Source organism: Bipolaris maydis (assembly GCF_028858645.1).
Source record: "Bipolaris maydis strain C4 unplaced genomic scaffold PSV08scaffold_6, whole genome shotgun sequence".
Taxonomy (NCBI): Eukaryota; Fungi; Ascomycota; class Dothideomycetes; order Pleosporales; family Pleosporaceae; genus Bipolaris; species Bipolaris maydis.
Genome location: NW_027093862.1, coordinates 1608921 through 1628175, shown reverse-complemented (window position 1 = coordinate 1628175; position 19255 = coordinate 1608921). Strand labels below are relative to the sequence as shown.

At 51.3% G+C, this 19255-nt stretch overlaps 8 protein-coding genes across 8 annotated transcripts; 2 read left to right on the top strand and 6 right to left on the bottom strand.

Annotated features, from left to right (window-relative positions):
* Positions 1–11: 11 nt before the first annotated feature.
* PSV08DRAFT_295831 (Scytalone dehydratase) lies at positions 12–808 on the bottom strand. The gene is made up of 3 exons (XM_014226228.2): positions 718–808; positions 560–657; positions 12–504 (listed from the first exon to the last, which is right to left on the bottom strand). The coding sequence occupies exons 1-3, from the start codon at positions 752–754 to the stop codon at positions 151–153; spliced, it is 489 nt and encodes a 162-aa protein (XP_014081703.1). The 5' UTR covers positions 755–808; the 3' UTR covers positions 12–150.
* Positions 809–1349: 541 nt separating this feature from the next.
* PSV08DRAFT_401659 (uncharacterized protein) lies at positions 1350–2303 on the bottom strand. Its single transcript, XM_014226227.2, has one exon. It carries the CDS (start codon positions 2216–2218, stop codon positions 1430–1432), a length of 789 nt encoding a protein of 262 aa, XP_014081702.2. The 5' UTR covers positions 2219–2303; the 3' UTR covers positions 1350–1429.
* A 568-nt stretch (positions 2304–2871) lies between these two features.
* Positions 2872–3881, top strand: PSV08DRAFT_295817 (uncharacterized protein). The gene has a single exon (XM_014226226.2). It carries the CDS (start codon positions 2990–2992, stop codon positions 3800–3802), a length of 813 nt encoding a protein of 270 aa, XP_014081701.1. The 5' UTR covers positions 2872–2989; the 3' UTR covers positions 3803–3881.
* Positions 3882–4524: 643 nt separating this feature from the next.
* PSV08DRAFT_389950 (ABC-2 type transporter-domain-containing protein) lies at positions 4525–8964 on the bottom strand (the record flags this gene model as incomplete). Its single annotated transcript, XM_014226225.2, has 3 exons — positions 4525–6995; positions 7045–8435; positions 8486–8964. The coding sequence occupies 3 exons, from the start codon at positions 8962–8964 to the stop codon at positions 4549–4551; spliced, it is 4317 nt and encodes a 1438-aa protein (XP_014081700.2). The 3' UTR covers positions 4525–4548.
* Positions 8965–9867: 903 nt separating this feature from the next.
* On the bottom strand, positions 9868–11659 carry PSV08DRAFT_389947 (uncharacterized protein; the record flags this gene model as incomplete). Its single annotated transcript, XM_014226224.2, has 1 exon — positions 9868–11659. One exon carries the CDS (start codon positions 11657–11659, stop codon positions 10007–10009), a length of 1653 nt encoding a protein of 550 aa, XP_014081699.1. The 3' UTR covers positions 9868–10006.
* A 1056-nt stretch (positions 11660–12715) lies between these two features.
* On the bottom strand, positions 12716–13398 carry PSV08DRAFT_40978 (EthD domain-containing protein). Its single transcript, XM_014226223.2, has 2 exons — positions 12977–13398; positions 12716–12915 (listed from the first exon to the last, which is right to left on the bottom strand). Exons 1-2 carry the CDS (start codon positions 13351–13353, stop codon positions 12828–12830), a joined length of 465 nt encoding a protein of 154 aa, XP_014081698.1. The 5' UTR covers positions 13354–13398; the 3' UTR covers positions 12716–12827.
* Positions 13399–14281: 883 nt separating this feature from the next.
* PSV08DRAFT_295782 (uncharacterized protein) lies at positions 14282–15882 on the bottom strand. The gene is made up of 3 exons (XM_014226222.1): positions 15595–15882; positions 15030–15512; positions 14282–14958 (listed from the first exon to the last, which is right to left on the bottom strand). The coding sequence occupies exons 1-3, from the start codon at positions 15853–15855 to the stop codon at positions 14374–14376; spliced, it is 1329 nt and encodes a 442-aa protein (XP_014081697.1). The 5' UTR covers positions 15856–15882; the 3' UTR covers positions 14282–14373.
* A 1036-nt stretch (positions 15883–16918) lies between these two features.
* On the top strand, positions 16919–19045 carry PSV08DRAFT_389939 (FAD binding domain-containing protein). The gene is made up of 4 exons (XM_066093502.1): positions 16919–17051; positions 17132–17212; positions 17283–17431; positions 17502–19045. The coding sequence occupies exons 1-4, from the start codon at positions 16946–16948 to the stop codon at positions 18996–18998; spliced, it is 1833 nt and encodes a 610-aa protein (XP_065949254.1). The 5' UTR covers positions 16919–16945; the 3' UTR covers positions 18999–19045.
* The last annotated feature ends 210 nt before the right edge of the window (positions 19046–19255 follow it).

The following is a 19255-nucleotide window of genomic DNA, read 5'->3' as shown; positions in this document are numbered from 1 at the left end:
GAACTGCATCGAAAGACTAGTCAATCTTGAGCACTCCACCTCAGGATGATGCATTTATTGAGACAATATAAGAACCTTATGCTACAGCGCGCTAATGCCTGGTCAATTAAGTCGTATTCATGGTTTACTGCTAGAAACCATGCAGTACTATTACTGTTCAAAAATCTTCGCGTAATCACCCTCGGACCACCGAATACCAGGTTCAAGGCCCGCGAACTTCCACTCGCCATCGACTTGACGATAGTGTAAAGTAGCATTCCCGTGCGCATGACCCTTGTATAGCACCTGCGTCAGCGCATCATCCTCATACTTTTGATGCGCTACACGCATCTGATGGTGTCCGATAATGTAACCTGGTTCTTTCTGGATCCACTTTGTCTGGCCCATGAAATGTTGGGTCTTGATGCGAGCATTACCGAGAAACCTGGGGCTGGAAGCCATGCCGAGGAACTCTGCAGCTGGCATCTTTTCCCACATCATTCCCATTACGGTGCGGTAGTCAATCTGGGAATAGCTTCAGTTACTGACTCGCAGATAAGAAATGGGTTGCCAGACTTACGTAGAGTTCTGGTGCGAGGCATCTTGAAAGACGGTCCCAGTCTTTGCTATCGTAACTCTCAGCCCATTCAAATGCGGCAGCTTGACATTCGATGATGTCTGTAGCTAGCATATTAGCATTGGGCTATGATTAGAAGGCGGTTGGAATCAAAATATTACCTGCTGGAGCTGGTCTGACTTCTGTCTTGTGAGGCATGGTGTTTCCCTACAAATTTCTTCCTAACTAATTTTTGGATTATTCTGTGGATGCGAATACTAACTTGCATCCACAAGAGTACATTTTTGTAGGAATTTTTTCTAAGTTGTGACGGCCGGACATCGGTTAATTCTGTATAGTCTTGTTGCGATCGCAGGCTTGGCAACGGAACATAGTAGTAGTATCGGGAACCGATCTGACTCAGCATTAGCCCGAGCCCAGTTTCAGTCGTCGGGAGTCGGAGCAATCATAATCACTGTTCATTGGACAAGAGTGCAAGGGGATTGCATTTTCTATGGACGAAGCATTGAGCACTGTGCATGAAGAAGTAAAGTCATGGGTTGATAGGGAAAGACTCTAATTAGTAACGTTAGAAATTTCGAAAATGTGTACATCTGATTGCGAAGACAAAGTCTCAATATTTTTTTCCAATTATTGATATATTTCACTCGTTCGCGAAGCAGGTAAGGTTGATATTTCAAGACAAACTTCATGTAATTGCGTATCACTGGGTATTATTCATGATATCCGCAAAACACAAAATTGAAACAACTTTCTCTTGGAAATCAAGCACATGATCATGTTCCCAGAATGCAATTTCAATTTGGTATTCATTATTCACACTACTGATAGCCAGACATACGATACAAGAAAACCCCAAAAAACATGGCATAACTACGCAGGGCCCGTGCCAGATGGCAAATAAGGGTACAAGAAAGGAAAATAGTACGACAACAATCCATAAATGATGCACTTTGGCGTACCCCTGGGAAACTTGGCCTTGCCACCTGCATTCACTACGCCAACATTTTTGTTGTCCCACTTGCCCTCGTCGTCCTCGGCTGTTTCAATCATACCAGCCGCAATATCGAGGTATGAAACAAACGACTCCTCGTCATCCAAAGTGAGCCTGTGACCCCTCTGCACATCTACCGACAAGCCTCCTGGTTTGATATAAACGCACTTGACCCAGTCTTCGTGCTTTCGGAGGAACTCTTCAGCAAGCTCCAAGTCCCGGTACACATGCCATGCAGATCGGCGAACAATGGCGTTGACCCAAGGGTTCTTTCGGCTGATCCAAGGATCGATAGTAGCAGAGGACAGCAATACCAGTCTTGGCATCGGTGGAGCCTGGCTTCCCTCAGACTTTGTCTTCTCTAGCGCTTTGATGACGGTGTGCGCGAGGTCTTGGCTGATATGGCACCCGGGTACGTTGTCGTTGGTGGTAGCGGTAAGAAAGACGGCTTTGCAACCATACATTGCCTTGCCGAGCAGATCGGCATCTAGAATGCTACCTGTGTAGACTTCGACCCTGGAGTTGTTTGCGGCTCCGGGGACTAGTCTGAATAGCTTGTCTTTGTTGCGGCAGTAGGCTTTGACTTTGGCATCGGTGTTCTTGATGAGAAGCTCTAGGAGGGCAGTGCCACAATTGCCAGTGGCACCGAGAACTGCATACGACACCATTTGGGGAAAATATGAATTGTTTGTTTGAATTAAGTTGAGGAGAGAGCCACTCCGCTTGGTCTAGTAGTTGCTTTGGAGATTGACTGACCCAACTCCATGTTGTTCATTTTCGATGGTATTTAATAGAAATGATTTTGGAAGTTCTACAAAGATTACGGGCATCATGCAGGGTTCATTGGTTCAAAAGATCCACCGAGAGAATACCATCAGGCATGCTGATCACCGGCACATAGATCTCTGGAATTGTAGCGCATACTGCTTTTCCGAATCGAAGTGGCTGTCAAGGTCAAATCACAGTTCTTCTATGGAACATTATTACCATCTAGCGCTTAGTCGACTCGGAGATCATAATCCGATCTAGGATAGCTCTGGTATTGAGCCTTGACAAAGCGACTTGGCTCGTTCCGACGACCCCCGATCGGGAGAAACCCATCGTTCCGTAGTACCGACGCATGAACCCGAGGCCCCGGAACAACCACACCCAGCAACCACAACCCTCCAAACCTAAACATCGGAGGTCGGACTAATGATTATCTCGTGTACATACCTTTGCTACGGTATACTGCAAGTAAGCAAGGCTGGAAAAGTATATACAATGGGCCGCCTCAGAATCCATCTACGGCCTGTATCAGCCTGGCAAGAGCACATGAGCTATACATAAACTCTTTACCATTTCACAACCACACAGCATCCAACAGCATCTTACTCTCCAATTCAAGTTTTCTACCTCTATCTCTCTCCATTTTTCAACCATCAAACCCCATCTCCAAAATGCCACACGTAGAAAGCACACCCTCCACCTACATCCCCGGCCGCCTCGACGGCAAAGTCGCCCTCGTCACTGGCTCCGGCCGCGGCATCGGCGCAGCCGTAGCCACGCATCTGGGCCGTCTAGGCGCCAAAGTGGTCGTCAACTACGCCAACTCGACCAAAGATGCTGAAAAAGTCGTCTCAGAGATCAAAGCGCTGGGCAGCGACGCCATCGCCATCAAAGCCGACATCCGCCAAGTCTCAGACATTGTCCGCCTCTTCGACGAAGCCGTCGCGCACTTTGGCCACCTCGACATCGCCGTCAGCAACTCTGGCGTCGTAAGCTTCGGCCACTTGAAAGACGTGACAGAAGAAGAATTCGACCGCGTCTTCAGCCTCAACACGCGCGGCCAGTTCTTCGTCGCCCGCGAGGCATACCGCCATCTGACCGAGGGCGGCCGCATCATTCTCACTTCCTCAAACACGGCCCGCGACTTCAGCGTGCCCGAGCACTCGCTCTACTCCGGGTCCAAGGGCGCAATCGACTCTTTTGTACGCATCTTCTCAAAGGACTGTGGCGATAAGAAGATTACGGTTAATGCGGTTGCTCCCGGGGGCACGGTGACGGACATGTTTCATGAGGTTTCGCATCATTATATTCCGAATGGCCTTGAGTATACGGCTGAGCAGCGTCAGCAGATGGCTGCGCATGCGTCGCCGTTGCATAGGAATGGGTTCCCGCAAGACGTGGCCAATGTGGTGGGATTTTTGGTTAGTAAGGAGGGTGAGTGGGTGAACGGCAAGGTCCTTACGCTCGATGGAGGTGCTGCATAAGTAGAAGATTTTTGTCGAGCAGCATTTTGGATATAAACCGGAATTCTTTGGTTAGATTTAAAATACATTGTTTCCTTTTGTTTTTTTAGATCTTCGTTCGCTACGAGTGATTCAGTCGTGAAGCTAGATATCGAATGGCTTGCCTGTTTTTAAAAAAAACTTATCTTGCAACCAATTTTCTTTTCTTCGGTGTGAGATTGCGCTGTTGAGGTAAAGTGGTGCAATCGAAACATGTCAATAAACATCATACAGACTTGAATTTTGCAAAGAAAAAAAAACAATCGACAACACAAGACAAGGGGACCCCAATTAACCGTCACTAAAATAGCCGCTGATGCCCCGAAAAAAAAACCCCGTGGAAACAAATCTTTGTTTCCTCTATCGCTCATGAACAATCAAGTACGTAACTCTCGTAGCAATATCCAATATCGTTTCCTCATGCACCAAAATCCAACCGCACGGCACAATATTCGTCAATATCTTTACTTTTCTTCAAATCACTGTTTGGGCCATTAGTTGCTTGAAATCTAAAGTATAAAAACTGTATATCTTGTATCTTAATCTATAAAAACTTGGTATTAAACATTTGGTATCAAAGACAAAAGGTTTTTACCTTGTTTTCTAAAAAAAAAAAGGAGTAGAAGAAAAAGACGCCTGCAAATGCCGCAGTAACGAGCAAGAAAAGAAGGAAAGAAAAACATTCAAGTCGTAGTATACCACACCTCTCACCAATCATCCACGACCTCCTACTGCTCCGCCTTCTTACTCGCCTTGGTCCTCAACTTCATAAAAAAATAAACAAGCGCATACCCGCTCAACGAGAAAATAACACAAATGCCCGCATCCCTCCATCCAAAATACTTTTCCGTCAAATTAACAGTAGCAAGGTAATCCCTACCCCAAGTATACTGACAAACGCGACAATCCGCCGTAGCCTCCGGATTAACAAGATTCGTGCGTCTACCCGGGCCCTGGAGCCACGCCTCGAGGTACTCGCCACAAGTCTGATTGCCGCCACCAGGGGGATTAAAAATGGCAAACTCACTCTCCTTACACTCAATCTTCCAGTCCCAGTCGGTAAACACGAGCAGCGAGCCAATGAGGTACTTGAAAGGATCGAGGTAGTAGATCCAGTAGCGCCAAAACTCCTGGATGTTATCGTACGGGATGAGGACGCCGCAGAAGCAGCACAGGACGGCGAGCAGGAGCGGGTTGACGAGCGAGGCGAAGACAGCGTTGGGGGCGTAGGCAGCGACGAACTGGCCGAAGCCCGTGTAGATGAATTGGTAGATAAGGAAGACGAAGAAGACAGCGCCGGCACTGCTGGGGTCGGTGGGCAGGCCGGAGGCGAAGTAGAAGACTAGATAGTACAGCACTGCGCAGATGACGAGGTACGGCATCTCGGAGACGATGAGTGCAGTGACAAAGGCTTGCCAGGAGTACATTTTAGATTTCTTCTCGCGGGTTTCGTAGACGTCGCGGCGCTCGAGGAAGATGGGTTGAAGCTGGGCGATTACGCCGGGCGCGACGAAGATGTATTGGAAGATGGAGAAGAGGATATATTTTTGGTCGCCAACTGAGGGCCCGATTTGCCAGAAGGTGAAGCCGATGAAGAAGGCGACGCCGCCGTGGAGGAGAAGCTTGTTGTTGAAGTAGGCTGTGTCGCGGAAGAAGCTGACGTTCATGCGGTGCGTGACAAGTTTGGTTTGTGTCCAGAAGGTTGTGGCGAATTCGTGGCCGTCATCTTTGGTACCGGGTTCTTTGCTCGCGGCGTCAGAGATAAGTTCGTTGAGGTGTGTGTTGAGGGCTGCAGATTCGGGCGAGTTGAGCCAGACTTCGTGCCAGTCTTTGCCGCTGGGGTGGTAGCCGCTCACGACGTCGATCATGTGTTCTGCTGGGTTGGCGCCGCGGGGGCAGGGTGCACCGTAGCGGCCAAAGTACTCTTTGATCTTGTCGGCATTGTCGCCAATCTCGCCAAAGTAGACGGTCTTGCCACCACTGGCGAGGAGAAGGAGAACATCGAATTGGGCGAAGAGCAAGGCCGAGGGCTGATGGATGGTGACCAGGACTGCTTGACCGACGTCGGCGAGTTTTCTCAGGAAACGAACAGTGTTGAAAGCTGCCTGGCCATCTAGACCAGAGGTCGGCTCGTCAAGGAAGATGAGAATAGACGGCTTGGAAACAAGCTCAACTCCGATAGTGACACGCTTGCGCTGCTCGACCGAAAGTCCAGCACCCACGGTTCCAATAAGCGTATTCTCAAGGTCGTGTAGTTCAAGCAGATCAATAATGGTATCCACATATGCAAGCTTCTCCTCAATAGGGGTATCGCGGCTTTGGCGGAGAAGAGCTGAGAATTCAAGAGCCTCTCGTACAGTGGAGTAAGCATCGTGAACATCAAGCTGTTCGCAGTACCCGGCAGATCGTTGGAAAGAAACGGGAAGGGGTCGACCATCAACCAAGATTTCACCCTTGATTGTTCCAGCCGTCTTTCGTTGGGCGAGAACATCCAGTAGTGTCGTTTTGCCAGCGCCAGAGGATCCCATGAGGGCACCAAGCATACCGGGTTTGACGTAGCCATGAACATTGTTGAGAAGAGTACGATCACCGGAGGGGGTTTTGACGGTGTAGGTCAGGTTGCGCCAGGTAAAGATTGAGGTGTTGCGAATCAGGCTAGTGCCTAGCTTGTCGTTTGCCCCATCTGTAGTACCAAGCGTGTCGTTGTTGGGCGTGATCTTTTCGGTTTGCAGAGATTCCTCATCCTGAGTCTGAGATGCGCGAAGTCTTTGGACGTACTTTTGCTTTTCGCGTGGGATGTAGGTAGTGCTCGAGCTGGAGGTGTCATTCCAGCGAAGCGTGAAGATGATTGTGCAGGCAATGAATAGAAGCCACCATGCGAAAAGGATTCCCACATTACGCCAGATGTTGGATGGAGAGTAGGACAGACTGTCCAGGTATTCTTGTCCGCTGAGCGAAGTTGCGCCGCGTCGCGCACCGCGGATACCTGCACAGGATTGTGCGCTTGGATCCTGGTATTGAGGCAGATAGTTCGGGATGAGATTGTCGTAGACGCATGGGATGGTGGTTCCGTCATACTCGTTTGCCATGATAGCCTCGAATCCATATGCCAAAGGATTGATCCAGTAGACCCAGACAAACCATGGGTGCATGTCAGGCTTTGGTATTTCGTATCCTGTACAAATTAGCGAATGTCCTTGGTCGAGAACGTAGCTATGACGTACCCATGTAGACAATTGTCGCGGTGATGGCGAAGCCCGAAACCTTGGATGCAGAGTTGAACGAGGGGAAACCTGCGCCAATCGTCCTCATCATGGCAGTCATGGCCAAAGTGACGACGTAGACGACAAACCAGTTGATGAAGAACGCCGCCGCAGTTTGCTTCAATGCGGTCATCCAGTACACGATTAAGACAAAAGAAGCTGTCTGAAAGATCAAAATCGGAATATCGGCTGCGACTTGTGCAATGCAAAAAGCAGCTGGGTTGAAAAATGCAAAATTCTTCTGCTTCGCCAAGATGGGACGACCGACGAACGAGTCGTTAACCTCTGAAAGGGTGAAGAGAGCATTAAACAGAAGAGATAAGAACAGAGCGCCAGACTTGAGGAACAGGCCAGCCGTGTTGTCTGGTGCATTGTAGAAGAGCGATCCGGAAATCAAAGCTTGAATGATATTGGTCGCTTGTCTCATGATCAGGCTCGGTTTGTCTCCCCATAGGACTTGGTATTGGCGGACTACACAAGCCTTGACTTGATCGGGGAACGAGACTGTCATGGGCGATGACTTTGGAAGATGTCCAGATTTCTCTCGCAAGACAGATTTGACGAATGCTTCTGTGGTGACCTTGGCCTCTTCCGTAAAGGGATAATCGAGTTCTTGATCCATCTTAGCCTTGATGGTCGACTGCTCATAGGCATATCGTATGTCGGTGTTCTTGCGAGGAAAGGTGGTTTCAAAGCCAGGTTTGATTTGTCGTTCGCTGGGCACGGTGACACCAGTGAGATAATCGGCGACATTTGCTCCATCTCCACAGACGAACCCAAGGCTCTCCATAAAGGGCCGGGCCTCCTCGCGGGAGCCATAGTAGATCTGCTTTCCCTGATCGAGGACGAGAACTTTGTCAAACAGGTCATAGATGCCGTTGCCAGCTTGGTACAGAGTGACAATGGTGGACATTCCCATGGTGTCTGTCAGGCATCGCAGTGCGCGGACATATTCAAGAGCAGTGGAGGCATCCAGGCCCCGTGTTGAGTTGTCCCAGCATACAACACTGCCACGTGTTGCGAGAGTTTCGATGATGGAGACTCGCTTTCTCTCGCCACCAGAGACACCTCGCACGTATGCGTCACCGACCTTTGTACCCTCTGTGTGCGCAATGCCCATTGAATTGAGGAGGAATTGTTTAAAGTTGCGTCGGGCCTCGGTGCGGCTGGATCTATTTCCTTCGAGGTTTGCAGGCATGTTCAGACGAGTGGCAAAGTCCATGGTCTCGCCAACAGTGAGTGTTGGGTAGAAGAGTTCCTCCTCATTGTTGATGACAATACTACCAGAGTATTGCTTGGCCTGTTCGGCGTCGAGCGATCCATAATGAACTTCGCCATCTACATTTGCATATCTGGGAGGATATGGTCAGCTTTGTAGGGGGCTCAGCTACGTGGTACATACCCATTACGCTTGTTGGCTAGCATTTTGAGCAAAGTCGTGCATCCAGAGCCTGGGCGCCCCAAAACTAGAAGCATCTCTCCAGGACGAACACATCCCGAGCTGGATTCGAGAATAGTCTTCAGAGCTGGTTTTGCGCGGAAGTCCTTGAGGAGCTGTAGAAGATTGAACTGACTGGGAATGTTCTCCTTGAATCGCTCGTCGGCAGGAACTACGCCGACACTGAGGTTCTTCCATGTGACGCCTAGCTTGCGGCTGCTGGCTTGGCTGTTGATGTCAAAGTACTTGAGATCTTTGGCCAGCCTCCATTGCTCAACCTGAGTGTTTGTTGAACTCTGGTCTGCACCGTCTTCCAAATCTTTGATTTCGTTTTGCTGATGTTTTTCGGTGGGTGAAGGGGGCATAGAGGAGTGAGTGGATACGTTTACATCGCTGCCAGCAAGTTCTCCCGGGACAGGGGCTGGTCTGCCCTGGCCGTCCATGGTGAAAATCTTTAGTCGGACAACAATGCGAGTAACAAGCAGGTCAGGATGACAAAGAGCAGGTGGTGCGAATTAGCTGTGGCGCCTTGGACATGTTGCTCGCGACATATATTATAGCAAACTGTTTCGGGGTTGAGTGTATCGAACATGTCGATGATGAGAAAGGATCACCAGTCTGGAGATCGGATACATGTGGAAGATGCCAGGGCATGAGGCTGCAATGCTGCAGTGGTAATCCGACCAATGCGGCAGCGTACACACGAGCTGGTACATGGAACGTGGACACCGCGGGCGCCGAGCGAAGCCTAACGCATATGATTGCCGGGCACTAACAAGCGTTTACAACAGGACGGCACGGCAAATGGACAGGGTTTGGCGGTGGGCCTTGAACGTAATGGGAGAGTGGGAGGTGGTGACGATCATGGCCACGGGGCCCGTGGACACCGAGCCCGCCACGAGCGCTGCCGATCATTGCCCCGAAGCGAGTACGCACCAGCAACTTGCTCTATCGGTTGCACAACACCATGCAGTGCCTTGATTCAGGGTGAAATTGCCTTTTGCCATGTGTCTATCTACATTGGACGCAAAGCATCGCCGTCGGTGGTGTGGGCTTGCTATCTGTGCCACACATGTGCATGAAACGTACCTCATCGCCACCATGACCGTCATGTCTATGACTCTATCTACTATGCACGAGTGGGTAACTGGCCATAGAGACCGAGGAATATAAACGTCTTGCAGCGCCGCGCCCATGTCCTGCGCCATTCGCCCTACAACCTATGTAGGTGCATGCCGTGCCAATGAAAATTTCTTTGTGCCACTACCTGCAGCCTCGCATCCTAGAATCACAACCAGGTATAGATCCAACGAGGGTATACATGCAAAGAGAATGCGTATCAAATCCCACCAAAAAATCGGAAATGTGGTATAATTTAGGAAACACCGTATACAAATGAAAAGAAAGATGAGAGAGAAAAAAAACGAAGACGACGTATTAAACCGCGTTTAATGCGGACGTGATGAAGCGGGCGATACCACCGACTCAACTCTCCTTGAGTGCATTCCTCACGGCTGCGGATAGAAAGCCGAGACTGCTACGGGCGTCGGCTTCGACCGCCTCGAGCGTACGGGCTGAGAGAGGCACGAGTGTCGGATCCATGGCATTTGGCCGAAAGAGCGTCGTGGGCATTGTGCGTCTGCGGCCATAATAACTGCGCTCTAGTTCATTTTGCGCCGGGAGTGAGTCAGCAGGGTGAGGGTCGAGGCCCTTTAGCCTGGCCGAAAGTGAAGTTATCAACCGTTGTACAGAATGCAGTTCGCGCAAGACTTGCTGCTTCGCTTGTCGATGACAAGGCTGGTGGCGGCCCGTTGCCGTTGATGTGGCTGATACGGGGCTTCCGTGCCCGCTAGTCATGGGGACACGGTCCATAACGTTGCTACTAGTGCCAACGCCAGGCCCACCCGTCAGCGCAGCAGCTGAAGCATACCATGACAGCATCTTCATCGTGATGAGCAGTGCGACGACAATGAGCAGCTTGTCGTCGCGACAGTTGTTGCAGTTGACCAGAGCAAGCATGGCCTGGATCGTTCGCTTATTCTTGGCCAGGATGAGCTGAGTCAGGGGGCTCCCGGACACGGTAGATGGGTCCGAGCAGGGGTTTTGAGTGATGGTTTTGAACAAATCAAGTGCCTTGTGCAGACAGTTGCAGTTGATCCCCTTATCCGCTTTTAAGACGGTCGAGTTTACTGCTTCTGGATGCGCCGGCTGGCTGCATGTCTGGCCACCGGGTAGGGCTGTTAGCGCAACAACGTCTCTCGGTAGACTTGAGTGCCTTGACGACGAAGACGATGCTGACGACGATGCTGATGATGATGACGATGACGATGCTGACGAAAACAATGGTAGCATTGAAGATGCCGACGACATTAACGATTCCGAAGAAGACGCGCGCGAGCTTGATTCAGTGGAAAAGTTGCTAGTTGATGGAACCAAGAGGTCGAATGGCGATTGAGAGCCAGTGCTGCCGTCTAGCATATCCAGGCCCAAGGTAGAGTCGAGCGGCAGGCCTGTCGCCATGGGCGCAGCAGAGGAGTCCCAGTCCATGAGATCGGTATACATGGGCGCATCGATAGCGGCGAGCGTGTCGAGACAGTCGTCCCACGCGCCATTAGTCGAGCTGCTGTTATCGAGATTGAAGGGTGGGAAGAAGTCTGGGGGCAGTGCGTCGGATGGATCCATGTGCGTCTGGAACGAGTCGACGCGGTGGTGGGCACTGGTGCTGCATTGCGCCCGGCCGGACGGGAGTGTCGTCGAGGATGCAGGCGATAGGAGCAGCGAAGCGGTATTATGCTCTGCTGTGGTACTGGCGTGTGGCGAGGGCGACGGAGAATTTTGATGGCCGAGCGTGTTGCCTGCATCTGCTGTCCCGACTGTCCGGCTCTTGGTTTGGTCGGTCGAGAGCGAGGTTGCACGACGTGCACTACTCCCTGGCACCCGTCCTGGACGCTTGCAGTGCAAGTACCGGCACTCGATGCCTTTACTCTCACAGCGAGAGCATGACGGGCGCTCCTTTGTGCAACGAACTTTTGATTTGGCACAGGCCTGGCAGCAGTCGCGCACCTTGAGGCCGCCGCTGGAACGGGTAGCAGCAGGGCGCGAGCCACCGGCCATGGTCGGGGAGGTGGTGGTGGTCATGGTGGTGGTCGATGTCTCTCAATCTCAGCACTGCTTCTCTACCCTCTGGAAGCGTAGATGGCTCTCTGCATGTGTGTACGTACCTAGACAGCCAGGACGATGTGCACACTTTAGTATCCATCATGGCCTCTTCCAGGCTGGCCCACGATGATAATCCCACACAGGCGCCGCCCGGGAAGCCAACGCCTATCACGGCTCGTGCACAGCGCTGGCGACGGCCTTGTGTCACTGTTGCCTCGATTGCGTCCAAATCATCGATCGTGCGGCTATATGGTTCCTGGGATCGTGCATAGAATCGCCAGCCTCGCAGGCCTAGCACCCTCGAGCAGCCGGGTCCCCCTCGTCGCCAGTGGCTGGCGGACCGCAAAACATACCTCTCTGTATGCACACTGCCCACGTCCCTGATAAGACCCACTCATCGCGCCCTGCACATTCACAGCACCGCCGGGGCATTGATTGGCCTGCCCACTAAAGTAACCTCGTATACTGCCGAAGACGCCCCTAGCACTCAGTCGTCACCCTGCACGTGTCGAGAACGCCCCAAAGTACCACCGCCAACATGCCCGCGGACCCACCCGACATGTTCCCGAGCCTGCTTGCAATTGTGCATCCTCGCTCTTTTTGGACCCCGGCGATCCTGGATCCTTTGCCTTGGACCCTTACGTGTGCCTAGGTGGTGGTGGAGTGAATGAGTTGCTCCGTCGTCTCGGAAACATCGCGGGGTAATCCTTCTAGCGGCCGCTGTCTCGGGATTAGCCTCATGCACGCCAGCCTTAGTCACCCATCCCACCCTTGCCACCGTTCGCCCTTTTTCCTTCCTTCAGCCTCGCTGTGCCAGGGCGGATCCCAGTGGGTCAACCCTCATCAATGCCAACAGGTTAGTTTTCCGCCTCACCAAAGTAAAACCCACTACAGTACTATGCGCATGTACTATGCTGACCTTGGCACAGCTGTCGCGTCGTCTTCCGTATTACGGCACTTGTACATTCACTATCACACAAGAATACTACAGTTTCACATACCAAGGGCCAAGAATATGCTTGGGTGACAGCAAATCATGCCACCCGTCATCAAAACATTCGATATGCTAGCCAGACACGGCAAAATCTAGCTACTAGTCGACAAATTACACTATAAAACCACCTACTGATTGGCTAGGCCAAAAGCGTTAGCCCTGCAACGAAGGCCATGGCGCGTCCATACTCTCCCGGATTTGGCCATTGTGAACCCACTCCTCAATCCACCCAATCGTCATCCTACAAACCATTAGTCATGAGTCGTGTTCTGCCTTAGGTTACTGCTCATCAGCAAACTTACTGGCTGCGACTAGTGTCGGCAAATTTCTCGTGATCTCCAAATAGACGGCTCTTGTACCATGGATCCTCTCGCAGCTTCTTGTAGTCCCCCACGCTCTCAAACACGACTTGGCTGAAGCAGTCGTAGTCGGCCACGTTTGCCATCTGTGCGTCATACAGCTCACTCATGAGCTCCCGCGTTTCTTGCGGGTTGTGGATGACGGTCCAACGCTTGATTCCGTGCTTCGCCATGAGATCCTTGGTGAGCGGAGCGGATACCTCTATCATGTGGCGGCGATAGTCCTCCTCGCTTAATCCTGGCTTGCGGTAGCCGAGAATGGTAAGACACAGATATTTACTTGGTGGGAGGCCATTGCTGCGATGCCCGATGGACGCCATTTTCTCAAAGTGGAATGATTTGACGACTCGTAACGAGACTTGGTCTGTCAAATGTATAATGAATTGATCAAACAGCTGCCGTTTATATCCCATGTCTCCCTTGCACCCGTTCAGGCAGCCCCTTGCTATATCGTCCGGAGAAGCCGAAACTCTGTACTCGGGTCCCGAAAACTTCCTTATCCTACCGTGTACCAACACATTGGACCATGAGAACCCCTCCGTGGGAGACATGGTACGCCACATTCGCCACGTGAAGCTTACGTCTTCTCCTCACGGAAGATTGCATCAACACCATTGATGCAATAGTACACGTACTGAGATGCGGAGGCTCCGATGCGAACCCCTACCCAGTAAGCGGCACAAATCGGACCGTGTCTCATGTCATCCTACCTCGCAATTCGGGGTGTATATTTGCAAGCTAACCAGCACTTGGCCCTAGTCATGTTTTAAGGCCGTTTGTTCCGCGGGAAAGCACCGGGTCACTCCGTTCTTCTCGTATCGGATCCTTTTTCGGAGCACGCAGTGTGGGAATACCCGTAACTCTAGTTTCCAGAGGGCGTGGCGAAATCCTTGTGAGAAGCAGAACATTCGCAATATGCGCGATCTGAATTTAATCGGCATCCGATTGCATCATTTCCGTTGAAAATCCTTTCCAGCTGGTAGAAACTCAACGAGGGCCGCCGAACCCCAGAAGATACCAGGGCCAATCGAGCTAAGCTTGCCTTGATGTCGCCTTGCCTTCTACTGGGATAACACGGGTTGCTCGAACAAGCTAACAATTCGCTACAATGCTTGTCGTCACAACATGGGGAAACACCGCATAACTTCTCACTTTAAACCAGACATGGGGATGTGACAGCGACAAGTTGGCGCCCCACTTGAATATACCTTGATACGGCCATTTGTTATGGCACATGAACGCCAATGGCACTGTTCATTGGTACTTGATTACATTGTGGATACATTTCTGCTGTAGAGTTTCAAGAAAACGGAGTATGTACATGGACTCGGTAAGATTTGTTAGATAAGCTCACCGTTCTCACAAGATTGATATTTGGCCACTAACGCAATAGTAGCCCCGTCGGCGGACCGAACGCGGTTCTTGACCACTAATTTTCCGCGTGCGTCAGAAATGCTTTCTGTAAGTTTGTAAAGTTCAGACACCTCCATGGCCCCGTTACCGGTGAGGTGCATGTCTGTGAAGTCGAGAAGCCGTACTCGGGTCTCGACGTTGATGGCTACTGATCCAGGTTCAGGCAACATTGCCGGTGCCAGAATCAACAAGGCCATTGGATTGGCTCGGAGAATACCGAAATGCGCCTTGAGCTCCATTGTGATAAGATCTTCGGCCGTGTAGCCACGTGTGCTCGCTGCGCAAAAAGAAGTGTGTAGAAGATACACTGCCGCGTCCTTTACCGGTTGCACTGCGGTCGGTTTTCTCCGTTGTATTATGATACGTTCGCTGGTAACCAAATCCTTGTCGCCGTTACCAACCCCAGACAGGCCCGCGTCCGTGGGTGTAAAATCGTACGTCTGTACCGTCAATCGAAGGGCTGGAGCAGTCTGCGCCAGGTCCCGCGCCAGGCTTGTGTCGTTGTCACATATCTGTCACAATCGTATCCTGTCAGCAAACGCTGGTCACAAGAGCGACTCAACTCGGTTCTTTGGTTACTCACATCGACGACGCATGCGTCTCCCAGGCTACGCCAATTGAGCAAGTTTGGCAAGTATGCAAGCTGGTAGCTCATGCTGCCCATGCTCTGACGGTAGGCCTGCCATTGCCGGTTTGTTTGCGGTTCCTGGGAAACAAATTCCAACAGTCGTGATGATTGTAGGCCCGCTGCGCTGCCATCCTGCTCGTTTGCGAAAGAGGTAAGATCGAGGGATGCTGGGGCCACTTTGCTTGCCAAAAACATAGCAGCGTCGAAATATGATAACTCGGTCGTAAATGATAACGACAAAGACGTATGTGCAACATGCCCATGCTTAGGCTCATACAGAAAACCTGCAGTGGCAGTCATCCTCACGACTCGGCTAAGCGTACGCTCTGGCACATCGGCTAGATTCGCAAGCTCTTCTAGTGAAATGGTGTCATCTAACGGTATGTAGGCGATGATTTGATACTCGCCCATCCATTTTAGACAAGCCAGGAGTTGATTCTGTTTCAAATCACAGACTTAGCTGATTGGTTTCAAGAGGACAAAATACATCTTGTTGGTAGAGGGAGGCACACTGACATACCTGTGTGGCTAGGGATTGTATGAAGCTCGCAGGACCCGCCAAAAGTGTTTCCAAGCGAGAGGATATTCCGCTGAGACTACTATGCGCCAAGGCGATTTCATGCTCTATGTTTTCTGCTCTGGCTGGAGGAACCAAGACGTCGGTTGTGGGCTCTTTGGTGACGGCAATGGTGGCCTGGTTGTTGCTCTCGCACAGTGCTTTGAGTCTCTTAGCAGTAAGGGCGAGTTCGGAACAGAGTGTGTCTAGCTGGCTGAGATCCATGTTTGTAAAGTTGCAATATAGTAATACGGTTTGAAAAGAAGCAGAATGGCTACTTCAAGGCATGGTCTGTAAAAATAATTAAAGCAGCCACTACACCCTCTCGTATCTGTATGCGCATGCACGTATGTGATAGCACCCCTGTACATGTTGCATATACTTTCTGTACGTCCTGATATACAGTACAGATTCGGCTCGTCATTGCCATCACAATCGGAACTAGATGCTAGCGTAAGTTGCTCAGAATAAGATCATCGGAGGTCATGGGCAAGGGCTCCCCCGTCTTGGCACGTGCGAAAATCTTAGCTTCCTTTCCATTTCCGTTTCGGCCCGCAGGGAACCCACACCCACTTTTTCCCCCAATTTATCGAGCAGGGATTCTCCTTGCGGGAACATTTCCCTGGGCCTATTGCGGGTGATGACGCTTCCCTGCTTGGATGGCATGCTCGTAGGGTCGGATCACGTGATCGGGACGCTAACCGACTACAACATCAGGAGCGTACTCGCTATCTATCTAGCCCGATGACACCCCAACAGGTTTCGGCGACGTGTAAATGCACCTGTTTCTCTTAAACACCAATGATCAACCGATGATCTAGTAATTTGGGGTTTGTCCGCGTCATGTACCCGAAATTTCTTCTCCACACGGCAGCCCTATGTTCCGACCATTCTTCCGCCTCAACTAGGGGCCGATCCCCAAAGCGAAACATCTGACGCCTAACGAGTAGTCCCGATCAAACCTCATCGTCGGCTCATACGCCTCCCGTCGACTCAACCCTTTCGCCTCACAGTCACCCAACCGGAGGATTTTGACCCAGCATGTTCGGAAGAAATCCAGCCTCGCTACCAACATGGCATTTCAGCATTGTCGGAACAGATGGACGTTTTGCACCAAGTACCACGAATCCTTCGTGATATTAGAACGGGGATAAAAACAAAGCCATTGACATGCTGTAACTTGAGTCAGAAGTCGTCAGCCAGCGCAACCCACTTGTTGGAGATAGACACACGTACCCATTCTCTGTCTGATTACAGCAAATCCTATTCAACCCTTGCACTGTTTTTTTTTTGCACAGAAAAAAATTTCATCACAATGGGCGACTACGGCAGCACGGAATCTCAGACACTTGACGTCGATGTCCTCATTGTTGGCGCGGGACCTACAGGTGCTTCTTTAGGCAGCTTCCTTGGATCTCACGGTAAGGCGTGCCATCTGACACACTTCCGCCCTATGCAACATTGTGCAAAAAGCATGCTGACTGGAGTTACCACATTGAAGGAATCACAGGGTTGCAGATCGACGCTGAGCCTGGCCCATCGCCGCGCCCACGTGCCAATTACGTGAACATGGCTGGCCTTGGTACGTAAGATTCGCCTCCTTCAGCCTTTCTCGGGTAAGAGTACGGTAGACGCTGACGACCGTTCCACAGAATGTCTTCGAGAAATTGGCATCGAGGCAAAAGCACAGGAGGTTGCTTGGCCCGTATCAGAGTACTCGACCTATACTCGTTTCTGCAAGACGCTTGTTGGTGAAGAAATCTACAGAGCCCATGTGTTTGGTAACGATCCCCATCGACATGTAAGGCCTCCATTTATTACACGTGGATCTTGGGAGAGCTGAATACTAATTGCGGGAACAATTAATGCAGGGTGATTACTTCGATGCAAGTCCGTCCAAGACGCTCTGTCTCTGTCAGTCCGATCTTGAGCCCTTGTTGCTCGAACATTCTGAAAAACATGGTTTTCCAACACGTTGGAATACGAGACTGGTCAGCTTTACCGAGGATGCAGAAAAGGATATTGTGATAAGCACACTTGAAAACACTGTCACAGGTGAAATCACTACTGTCCGTTCCAAGCAGCTTGCAGGTGCAGATGGGCCCGATAGTACCGTAGCACGCCAGCTCAATCTCCCCATGGTCCACGGCCCAGGTAATGGCTTCGTCATCAGCGTGTGGGTTGAAGCTGATCTGAAGCACCTTACTGAGCACAATCGCGGTCTACTCCACTACCTCGATCGTCCAGACAAGCCGCAACCTGACTATGGCGTTCTGGGAATCGCGCACTTCATCAAGCCCTGGAATGACTGGGTGATTTCGCTGTTCCCGCACCCCACGTACAAGAAACTCGAGGCAACCGAGGAGCAGATCTTGGCCCGCATGAAGGAACTTGTTGGTGATGACACCATCGAGTACAAGGTCAAAGAAATCAGCACCTGGAGCTTCGACGAGGTCTACGCCAAGCACTACTCGTCCCCCTCGGGCAATGTGCACGCCTTAGGCAACTCTGTGCACCGCCATCCACCCTTTGGCGGTCTCGGCATCAGCACCTGCATGGAAGACTCGTACAACATGGCATGGAAAATGGCCTACGTCCTCCAAGGCAAAGCCAACAAATCCCTCCTGAAAACCTACAACGACGAGCGCCAACCCGCCGGTGAATACGTCGTCCAGCGCACTAACGAAAACGGGCGTCTAAACTTTGGCTTCTACGGCCAATTCGGCTTCCTCAATGAAATCGGCGCCGACCGCCGCGCCGAAATGGACGAATTACTGCGCCAGGACTCGCCGGAAGGCGAAGCCGCCCGCCATCGCTTCCGAAAGGCTATCCGCGATCTCGCGGATGAACGGCACTGTATCGGCGCCATGATGAACCAGTGGTACAAGTCGTCTGCTGTGTACGCGGCCGATGAAACCAAAGACCCGGACTGGCCCACCAATGCATCAGATCGCTCCACCAAGCTCTACACGAGCACCTATCCCGGTTGGCGTGTCCCCCATGCCTGGCTTGCGCCCCGCCAGACTGAACCTGGCCCCCGACTCCCCTTGGTCTCGACCAGAGATGTCGTCGGACATAACCGCTTTACCCTCCTCACGGGAATCGGCGGTAAGGCTGTGTGGGGCCCGGCTGCAGAACACGTCGCTAAAGAGACGGGCGTCGAGATTGCGGTTGCGAGTATTGGTTTTGGCCAGGACTATGGCGATGCGCTGTTCCGGTGGCATGAGGTGCGTGGCGTCGAGGAGAAGGGTGCCGTGTTGGTGAGACCGGATCGCACGGTTGCGTGGCGCGCGAAGAAGCCGTTGGGAAGTGAGGAGGAGACGAGGGAGAAGTTGGGTGTTGTGATGAAGTCGGTTTTGGGGATTTAGAGGGGTGTTTTTCTTTCTTTTGGCGTGTGGAGGGATATGATGGCAAGTAAATGACTTCGTATTATCCTTGATAGGATTTGCGGTTACAGAGTTATGAATGGTATCTCCTTTTTTTTTCTTATACATGAGTCTTCTAAGAATCTTTTGTACAATCCTTTTCTTGATGCAGCTCAATTTGGTGAGCATCTTCGTTGCTACATACTATACGTGTTCGCTGGCTACAGTCTCTACCGTACTTGATCCATCTGCAGGGTATG

What these genes read in the sequence shown, in the direction of transcription:
- PSV08DRAFT_295831 (XM_014226228.2), bottom strand. Translation starts at nt 754, where the DNA reads ATGCCTCACAAGACAGAAGTCAGACCAGCTCCAGCAG. An exon ending in AGTCAGACCAGCTCCAGCAG is followed by an intron (nt 658 to 717) that starts GTAATATTTTGA and finishes TGCTAGCTACAG; the next exon opens with ACATCATCGAATGTCAAGCT. An exon ending in GCCTCGCACCAGAACTCTAC is followed by an intron (nt 505 to 559) that starts GTAAGTCTGGCA and finishes AGCTATTCCCAG; the next exon opens with ATTGACTACCGCACCGTAAT.
- PSV08DRAFT_401659 (XM_014226227.2), bottom strand. Translation starts at nt 2,218, where the DNA reads ATGGTGTCGTATGCAGTTCTCGGTGCCACTGGCAATTGTGGCACTGCC.
- PSV08DRAFT_295817 (XM_014226226.2), top strand. Translation starts at nt 2,990, where the DNA reads ATGCCACACGTAGAAAGCACACCCTCCACCTACATCCCCGGCCGCCTC.
- PSV08DRAFT_40978 (XM_014226223.2), bottom strand. Translation starts at nt 13,353, where the DNA reads ATGGCGTCCATCGGGCATCGCAGCAATGGCCTCCCACCAAGTAAATAT. An exon ending in GCCGACACTAGTCGCAGCCA is followed by an intron (nt 12,916 to 12,976) that starts GTAAGTTTGCTG and finishes AATGGTTTGTAG; the next exon opens with GATGACGATTGGGTGGATTG.
- PSV08DRAFT_295782 (XM_014226222.1), bottom strand. Translation starts at nt 15,855, where the DNA reads ATGGATCTCAGCCAGCTAGACACACTCTGTTCCGAACTCGCCCTTACT. An exon ending in TACAATCCCTAGCCACACAG is followed by an intron (nt 15,513 to 15,594) that starts GTATGTCAGTGT and finishes GATTTGAAACAG; the next exon opens with AATCAACTCCTGGCTTGTCT. An exon ending in GAGACGCATGCGTCGTCGAT is followed by an intron (nt 14,959 to 15,029) that starts GTGAGTAACCAA and finishes CGATTGTGACAG; the next exon opens with ATATGTGACAACGACACAAG.
- PSV08DRAFT_389939 (XM_066093502.1), top strand. Translation starts at nt 16,946, where the DNA reads ATGGGCGACTACGGCAGCACGGAATCTCAGACACTTGACGTCGATGTC. An exon ending in CAGCTTCCTTGGATCTCACG is followed by an intron (nt 17,052 to 17,131) that starts GTAAGGCGTGCC and finishes ACCACATTGAAG; the next exon opens with GAATCACAGGGTTGCAGATC. An exon ending in GTAACGATCCCCATCGACAT is followed by an intron (nt 17,432 to 17,501) that starts GTAAGGCCTCCA and finishes CAATTAATGCAG; the next exon opens with GGTGATTACTTCGATGCAAG.